This window comes from Battus philenor, unplaced genomic scaffold, assembly GCF_028537555.1.
Source record: "Battus philenor isolate CCGP_79_NKW_IND1 unplaced genomic scaffold, ilBatPhil1.0.hap1 SCAF_24, whole genome shotgun sequence".
In the NCBI taxonomy this organism is placed as follows: domain Eukaryota; kingdom Metazoa; phylum Arthropoda; class Insecta; order Lepidoptera; family Papilionidae; genus Battus; species Battus philenor.
Window position 1 is genome coordinate 305248 of NW_027181687.1, and position 9600 is coordinate 314847.

Here is a 9600-nt window from a genome sequence, read left to right on the forward strand (position 1 = left end):
TATTTTTTAGCATCAATGGACGTTCACTTAAATTCTAAATGTATTGCAATCCATCCAAAGGTTGTCTGTAAGACAGTGTAATGCGATAAGACCGTCAATTGCGTTTTTATTTTGTTATTGTAATGTTTACGTATAAATGATAATATGTCATCATTATCATCATAATTTCAACTGTAAGACATCCACAGCTGGACATTGACCTTGCTAGTTTTCTAATAAATTCGGCCAAATGTGCATTGCATCCAGTGTTTTTAGACGATGTTATGTAATATGTAAAATCATGGGTGACCAAGCTCTTTGATAGTGCGAGCCATATTACGAAATTTTAAATTTATTGCGTGCCAAAATTTAATGCTCATTTAAAACACGCAAAAGAATGTATTTTTACAAAAATTATATTTATTGAAATTATTTGGACTTGAATAATTAAGATGCCGGTTAGTTAATTAGGATCGGTGTTTGGATTTCACTAATTTTATGGTGCAATAATTATTATTATTATTGATACCAGTAATTTGTTTCGATTTCCCAGGAACTGACATAGGTTGTATAAATTTAAATATTGAAATAATTCGACAATCAATCGAAGCCAAAAATAATTGTTCAAAGAGCAGCATGTGGCCTGCGAGCTACAGTTTGGCCACCCCTGGTGTAAATAAATACATTACATTTGTACAGTTCAACGTAATGAAGTTCAACCAGTGGTGGAGACACCGTCGGGCCGCATCCGGGGCTCCACGATGCAGTCGCGGCGGGGACGCGCCTTCGAGGCGTACCGCGGCATCCGGTACGCGCAGCCGCCCGTCGGACACCTCAGGTTCCAGGTAATCATCATAATATTAACCGCCACATATTCACTGCTATATAAAGAGCTCTTTCATATATTGCCTCTTGACTCGGTAGGAAGAAGCTTGCATCCAGTGTTTTCTGGTGATCTTAACAACGTCCTCAGCCAATCTTGGTGGTGGACATCCTCGTTAAGAAAAGCTCCAATATTTAGCCATTTCCGCACATGCAATGGTAATCGTGCAATAAAGTGCACCGCCCGCCAGCCCGCCGATAAATGCGTATGCGGCAAACAACGCGAATCACACAACCACCACGGCCAAATTACTCAACACGTGTTTCACCCCTCCACGGGGCATCTTCAGGAGTTATGTTACAGCGCAAAACCGGTGCACTTTATTGCACGACTACCACTGCATGTGCGGAAGTGGCTAAATATTGGTCCTTTTCTTACTTAGGATGGACTTCCGCGAAGTAACGCCTGATTCCATTAGACATCCTAGGCGTTGCTTGTCAGTTCGTGGTCGCCACTCTAAAACCTTAAGGTCCCAGCTAGCAGTTCTGAGCACTTTCTAGCCTCCCAACTACCACACCAACTTACTAACCCGCTGGGCTATATCTATTACTTTTGTTTGCCGACCTCCTCCTGTCTAAAGCAATCGAGCAAGAAATCCCTCTTATTGCTAGTTGGGCAGTGAAAGAAGTTCTGTACAGTATACTAAATCAATCTACATTTCCCATGGTCAAGCCATAATTTGAGAACGACTAATAATTTTAAGTTTCTTACTTCTTCGTAGAATACGTTTTCCAATATGACTTTCCATTTGTGTTTGTGGCATCGAGTTGTAAATCCCTCTTTTGTCCCGCTCACCTGTTCTAGTTTTTTTTATTTGACCGACGTTTTCGGGACCTCTGGTTCTCTCTGTCTTGTGTCGATCAGGAACGTTATGTTACCTTTCGTGCATCACATTATCTTTTGTTCATTTCTTTCAAGCTTCACATGATCTCGTTCTTTGCGTGCAGGTCTTCTTTCTCGCATCTCGTTCCTTCATTTACATTCCTAGATCACGGTTTTTTACATTAATTATAACAGGTTATTTTTATTATATACTTTATATTTGTTTCATTTATTTACATTTCTTTTGTTATTTCAATATTCGGCTCTATGTTACAACTATTTTCTAAAAAGCTGTGTTAGAAAAGCATCTCGTTAGGTATCTAAAGGAATTACTATAAACATTTTTTTAGAAGAAATTTTCTATTTATCAAGGTCCGTGTTGATTATTTATAGTCAATTAGTTACTTAATATCAACTTTATCATCATCACATTAATAATAGGACACTGCAAGCCATGGCGTCCACCATTGACTTCTCCCAGGATCAGTTGGAAACGTCTTCCAGCCTCTTATTAAAGAGTTTTGTGTGAATTAAATAATAGATATATCCATATGCATAAGTGCAATTAGCGTGTCTCTCCTCAAACATATCAAATGTTTCAACAGTATTTCTTCTTTTGTTTTTTTTTTTGTACCTATAGTATAAATGCAACGAAACTTTTTATAAAGTGCGAGTAAATAACAGTTGTATGTGTTTGTTATGTTATATCCGTCAGCCTCCGGTACCCATCTTGACGTATCCTGAAGAAGTGGATGCGAGCGTAGAAGGCCCCGCCTGTCCCATGCCGGCGTCTGCCGGGTACTACCTCGACGAAGATTGTCTCCGGATCAACGTGTACACTCACAACCGTAACAGGTACCCTACTGGTGTAATTCGCATTGTTTGCCGCATGCGCATTTATCAGCGGGCTGACGGGTGGTGCACTTTATTGCACGACTACTGCTGCATGATGGAAGTAGCTATATATTGGTCCTTTTTTTTACTTACTTTTTCTTTGTCTTAATAAATAAGCATTAATTTATGTAAAATGATTCTTTCAATGTGTTGTTATGTGCAAAAGCAGAGAATGGCAGGACAAACTCGGCAATTTATTTAAATTTTCTTAAAGTAATTGCAAGGAAAATAGTTAAAACAACACTTCTTATTCTATACAAACCACAGTAAGATTAAATTAAAATTTCGTAGCTATAAAACATTTATTTTATCAAAACCAAAATTAGGATGTAATCAAAATACATTCGTGTACTATAAGATGGTACAAAAGTAATGTCATGTTAGAAAACAACAAAAAAGTAATAATGGAAAAATGAAAAATGTAGAATTACGGAAAGTGTGTCGTGAAAGAAAGAAGACCAGCATTATTAAATTGTAAAAATAAGTCGCGATTGTAAAAGATAATGCGAGGAATGTAAGAAGAAAAAAGTCAATTGAATTGTGAAGGATGAAAGAAAGAAAATGTCAAGAAGCATAAGTTTCCGTTCAAAAAACAAGACAAACGGGAACGAACCCCCACAAAAACTGGGGACATAAAAAAACGTAATTTCTTCCAGACAAACAGTATGAAAACAGTAGTAGTATAAATTAAAACAAACATACATACATATTTGCAGCTCAACCCTCATGCCAGTTATCTTCTACATCCACGCCGGTGGTTTTTACTCGATGTCGGGTCGCAGCGACCTGGCGGGCCCGCACTACCTGCTCGACCGGGACCTCGTGCTGGTCACCATCAACTACCGCCTGGGCTCTCTTGGTAACTCATTTTTACGTATTAAATACAAGTAGACAAATGAATGGTTTTTTCGGCGTAATCTTAGATCTTATATCTTCGTCAGCAAGGCTCAATACATTTCTGTTGTTATACAGTAAGTACCATGTTTAGTTTATGGTCATCAATCCTGTTATATGTCTGAAAATATACCTCATATTATCGCTCTGTAATCCCGTAGTCTTTCTAATAAACATGACTCTAAGCTTAATATCGGGAGGTGAATAGATTGGTAAAGAGAAAATATTATTCAAAAATAGTTCAAAATAAATACATTTAAAAAACTTTTAAGTTAAACGGTTTTTTGATACCCATGTTGTGGTGGTTGTGGAAAAATATGTACCTAGTCCGCCATATTGGAAAGGCCTCCATCTTGAATTTTAAATTTTGACATAATCATCGTGTTTTACTAGTGTAGCCCTTTCATTTGATACCCATATTGAGGGGGTTAAGGAAAAATATGTAATCCGCCATTTTGTATCGGCGGTCATCTTAGATTTATTATGTTATTGATTTTATTATATTGTATTGTCATCTAAATTAAATGTGTGTATCAAATTTCAGATCAATCTGACAACGGGAAGGTGCTTAAATTTCAATTTCTAATTTTGGCCCAAATAAATTCCGTACGGGTCGAACTAAATAAAACCGTTTAATGAAAACAATCAAATAGGCATTTACACGCACGTTTGAAACGTCAGTTATTTTAAAATTATAAATAGCAAAGTTAATCCCGTTCGGAATACCTTTCGAAATTGTTTTATGTACACATTATAATATCAATCATGTGAATGTGTCAACAAAACAAGTTCAGACAATTCGATCAGGTGCAAACAGTTGAATGCTATAAAAAGATTTATTTAATAATATATTACCTATTTTAATGTAATTTTTTTTAAACTAAAAAAAGTAAGGTTACACTGTTTAGAAAAGTCAGACGCATTTTAAAATAAATAAAAAAAAACAGAACACTAGTTAAAAATCTCACTACAATGAAAAATATTTTATTAGTGATCAATTTGAAGAATATTAAGAAAGTTGAAGGATGTAGTTACCATCATAATGGTCATCATTTCATCCTAAGGACATCCAGTGTTGGATATATGTATGTCCAAAATTTTCCCATAAAACCAGTAGGTAGCGGCCTGCACCCAGCTACTCCCGAAGACCTTAAGAAAGGTCGACCGTATGATCCATGGACCAGTCTAGTACCTTATGGATAAATGGTCCCTAGTACAAACAGACGAAGCCTAGATGCAAGCCCTGCTCGTCCCTATGCTGTATCAATAATGGTATTGTTCTACAGGGTTCCTCAGCACTGGTGACGCACTGGCGCCTGGCAACAATGGGTTAAAAGATCAGGTGGCAGGACTGCGCTGGGTGCAGCGTAATATTGCAGCGTTCGGCGGCGACCCTGACCTGGTCACCATCGCCGGCTGCAGCGCCGGCTCCGTCAGTGTGCTGCTGCACCAGCTCTCACCCATGTCCAAAGGTAGGCTGTTTCAGAAAAACAATAAAAACGCTGAATGAAGTTAAGAAGGACTTTTTGTCTGATGACTTCAATTAAGTTATAAAGGAATCATCAAGGTCATCATTATTTCAGATGTAGCACGTTAATTGCTGGATATGTGTCGCCTACATTAATTTCCAATAGTATCGGCAGGAACCACAGGACAGCGTTATTCGAGGACTTTAAAAAGGTCATGTATTCACCTCGTTGATGGACGCCGAATGGAATAGTTCAAATACAAAGTTACCTACAAAATGATAAAAGAAAAGATTGACCATACAAAATATGGTAGGATAACCTAAAAAAAATGGAGAATATTAGACGGAGATGAAGATACATAGAAGATATTTCGAAGAACAAGGTAATCAACTGGTTGCTGATTTAAATTAAATTTGTTGGTTTTATTTTGACTCTTTCCAACTTGTTTCTATTTTATTATTGCTTGAACAATAAATATTTGTATTATGTATACATAAACATATCCGAGTGTATTAGCTAGTTTAAATGGCAGCGGGCAGACATAGCGCGCTGAACAGTTGGCTGTTGTGGCCTTACGGTCCTGGAATGAAGCCTTCGATCCGCCCATAAAGTGGACAGACAACCTTGGTAATGTCGTCGGAAGACGCTGGATGTAGCAGCTTCTAACGGGTCCTATTGGAAATCTACGGAGGGAGGGGGACCTGTGGTCAGCAGTGATGGAAACGATGATGACATAAACTTGCACTTTTCCCAGGACTCTTCCACCGAGCCATTTCAATGAGCGGTTCACCCGTCGGTAGCATGCGGAGCCCAAGGCACCTGATGCATCTCGCCGTTCGTCAAGCAGAGCTTTCAAATTGTCCCACGAACTCCTCCAAAGCCATCATCGACTGCCTCAAGACCAAACCTTGGAGAGACCTGGGTTATTCTTTACGAGGATTTTATGTAAGTAAGCAAGGCGTATGCCTTGGGCAGAACGTGGCTATGGGCAGACCACATAATGCGCCGAACTGGTGGCCGCTAGGGACTCAAGGTTCGGGAGTGCACACTGCGGACCGTGCAGCGAAGGAGGTGAGTCCACAAGGTTACCACGACCTGGTTAAGTGGACGAAAGACGCTGAATGAAGTTGCTTCCAGTCAGTCTTATTGGAAATCTACGGAAGAGTTCCATATGCAGCAGTGGACGTCTTTTGTGAATGAATTTGTAAATAAAACCTATATTTTCGGACTGTTTCTTATAGTCACTCTAAAAATGTTATAAATAATAATGTCGTGAAGGATGTCTTACTTAGTACAAGGAAGTAGCTTAATTAAAATTATTATAAATCATTTCGTAGATTTCTTTATAAATTAAACCTATATCTACGTTGATTTATGTTATTACATTAAAATAAACCTGTGAAATAACTTCTAGAAACATTACAGGAGTTCGGATACAACCCGGTGCGCATCTGGAATCCCGTGGTAGAGCCGGACTTCGGGCAGGAACGGTTCCTGACGGAGGACCCGCGGGACTCCATCCGCAGCGGCCGAATGCACCCCGTGCCTTACATTATCAGCCAGACCAGGAAAGAGTTCTTCTGGATGGCATTCAGTAAGACTTGTTAATTTACTTCCTAACTTCATATAAAATTCAAGACTTCTTAGATTTAACTTCAAACTTGGTACCTTTGATAAGTGAAGGTCCAACAAATCAATCCTGTGTCCACCGTAGGGACAAGGATGGTCGCACGAACCGAAATTTTTAAAAAAAGATTATTATAATTAGTTAACTTTAACTTAGTTTTAAATAGTTTACAATTAAGTTAGTAAACAGTTTGAGAAAGTTAATAATCACATGCAAAAACGAGAACAAAAACAATGTCGGAAATATTAAATGTAATTCTGAAAACAGAGGCACGGACGCTAATCTGTGGAATATGGATTCTAATGAAATTAAATGTTAAAGAAAATTTTGTATAAAGAATAAGTACAGAAAGAATCATCTTTATTTTTAAAAATTACCGGCCGGAACAGAAATTCGAATAATTCATATTTAAAATTTTAACCGAATACAGAAGAGGTTTTAATTTTGTGTGTTTGAAAGATCTATGCCCAGCTGTGGACATCCTACATCTGAAATGATAACGACGATTCGTATTGTAAATACAGAATGATCAATCACGTAAACCTATTGCAGATATCATAAAGAACGACACGCTGAGGACAAAGATGAACAAGGAGTGGGATAAGGTTGCGCCGATATCGTTCCAGCTGCCGCGCAACTCGTCTACCGAGACCCTGGCAGTCCTGCGGGAGGCCTACCTACACGACCAGCCGCTGGAAAATGACACAGCCAGCGCCGAAAGACTTGGCCAACTGTACGGGGATGCTATCGTTGCTTTTCCAGTCCACAGGTGAGCAGACAGTACTTTCTAATGGTCATTCTGATGACCGCCAACATTTTTTTACATTTTTTTGTCTCTACTCTGCTTCGCTAGGTGTTACAGTTTTGGAGAATCAGCGGGAATATACTCCACGACAACACATCTTTTAGTAAAGTTTAACACAGGTTTATACATACACACTTTATCAGATATAGACTAAATATAATCAAAATAATCAGGCGACATCACTGCCAAGGATTCTTGTCATTTAAATATTCGCTTATAGAATAATAAGACTTTTCCGTCGATTTACTTTTTATACGCGTTTGAACTTTTGCAAATTGTAGTTCAACACTTAATAATAATGATTAGAGGAATTATATTGCAAAATCCGATTCCGTTTATTACAAATGAATTAAAAACATTTTGCAGTCGAATAATCATGTAAAAATTTAGCATTACATCGTAACAAAATTATGTATTTTGTTTCAGAACCGCCAACCTGATGTGCCGACACTCTCCACAGCCCGTGTTCTACTATGAGTTTGCGTACACGGGCGCACACAGCCACTACGTAGACCCTGTCACAAAGAAGCCCGTTGGTGAGAATAATAGCTTTATGGACAGACACCTGTTTATGATAGTAGGTTTTATTTAGCGGAAGTTTATATAGACTCTGTGTTTGGCACTAATCGGTGTAACATAACTCCTGAAGATGCCCCGTGGAGAGGTGAAACACGTGTTGAGTAATTTTGCGGTGGCGGTTGTGTGATTCGCATTGTTTGCCGCATACGCATTTATCAGCGGGCTGGCGGTCAGTGCATTTCATTGCACGACTACCACTGCATGTGCGGAAGTGGCTAAATATTGGTCCTTTTCTTACTTAGGATGGCCTTCCGCGAGGTACCGCCTGATTTCATTAAATATAGAAGTTTATATTGTTCTACTGTGAGTAGCAATTAATATGCTGATAAGACTCATACCGACGCGGCTCACCACAGGCCATGATCCTGTGCAATTTGGGTTAAATATTAAAGTTATTCATTACCATTGGTACAGTATAGGCATAGTCAACGTCACGAGAAGACGCTGAACACGGGCAGCATGAGACTAGTCATTGTGGTATATTTAATGGAATCAGGCGTTACCTTGCGAAAGTTCATCCTAAGTAAGAAACTCTGTGTTTGGCACTAATCGGTGTAACATAACTTCTGAAGATGCCCCGTGGAGGGGTGGAACACGTGTTGAGTGATTTGACGGCAGCTGTGTGATTCGCATTGTTTGCCGCATACGCATTTATCAGCGGGCTGACGGGCGGTACACTTTGTTGCACGACTACCACTGCAGGTGCGGAAATGGCTAAATATTTATCCTTTTCTTACTTAGCCATTGTGGTAGTCTTGAAGGTAGGCCCATGCCTTGCAGGGGGGTAATTTTTAAAAAAAAAATGTGAAATTGCCCGTAGGTGCGGCACACCACGACGACCTGATATACCTGTTCTCGCTGAGCTACCGCTTCCCCGCCATCGGCACAGAGGGTCTGGACGCGCGGCTCGTCGACCGCATGACCGGCATCTGGTACACCTTCGCCAAGCACGGGTAAGCTACTTAACCCACTGCGACCTAATGTACCTGTTCCTGCTGATCAATCCCGATCTGTTAAACCTTTGCCTAGCACAAATATATGCTGTTCATATATGCATACATCATACTATCATTAAATGTCTAATTCTTCTTCTAAAAGCCAAACCGGCTTCTCCATATGTTCTCTCAGACCAAGCTAGTGTCCTAGCAATGGTAACAAGTAAAACTATGATCCAGATCCAGTTTTTTTTTTGGTTTTTAAAATACGAAAACAATATTCAACTAATAAAAACCATCAGCCAATCACAAGGCGAGAAATATTGTACCGCTCTCTGACGCGGGATTCCCCTGTTCTATACGCAGCTCACGATGACGTAAATATACAGATTTAATTTAGCTTATAATGCACCAACTTCTTTATTTTGCATAGTATAACAGTGAAGCTAATGTTATTGTACTTAGAGATAGTTGCTTTCATCGTCTAACCAATGTTTTGTTGTAAAAACGGAGCGTTGTAAATAATTCAATAAAATTTCCACAGGGACCCTAATCCTCGCGGACTTCAGCCAGAATTGGAAGGTCTTGTTTGGCCTCCCATGACCCCGAAAAATCGTTCCTACCTTGAGATCAACACGGAGTTCACTATCAAGACCAACCTCAAGGAACAAAGGCTCGGATTATTAGAGATGCTATATCCTGTCTAATATTTA

General features: G+C 39.2%; 1 protein-coding gene across 1 annotated transcript; it reads left to right on the plus strand.

The window, feature by feature from the left end:
• Positions 1-692: 692 nt before the first annotated feature.
• On the plus strand, positions 693-9600 carry LOC137924719 (carboxylic ester hydrolase-like). The gene is made up of 11 exons (XM_068768137.1): positions 693-824; positions 2400-2539; positions 3295-3437; positions 4759-4944; positions 5696-5886; positions 6367-6535; positions 7121-7337; positions 7800-7890; positions 8195-8210; positions 8773-8905; positions 9432-9600. Exons 1-11 carry the CDS (start codon positions 741-743, stop codon positions 9592-9594), a joined length of 1533 nt encoding a protein of 510 aa, XP_068624238.1. The 5' UTR covers positions 693-740; the 3' UTR covers positions 9595-9600.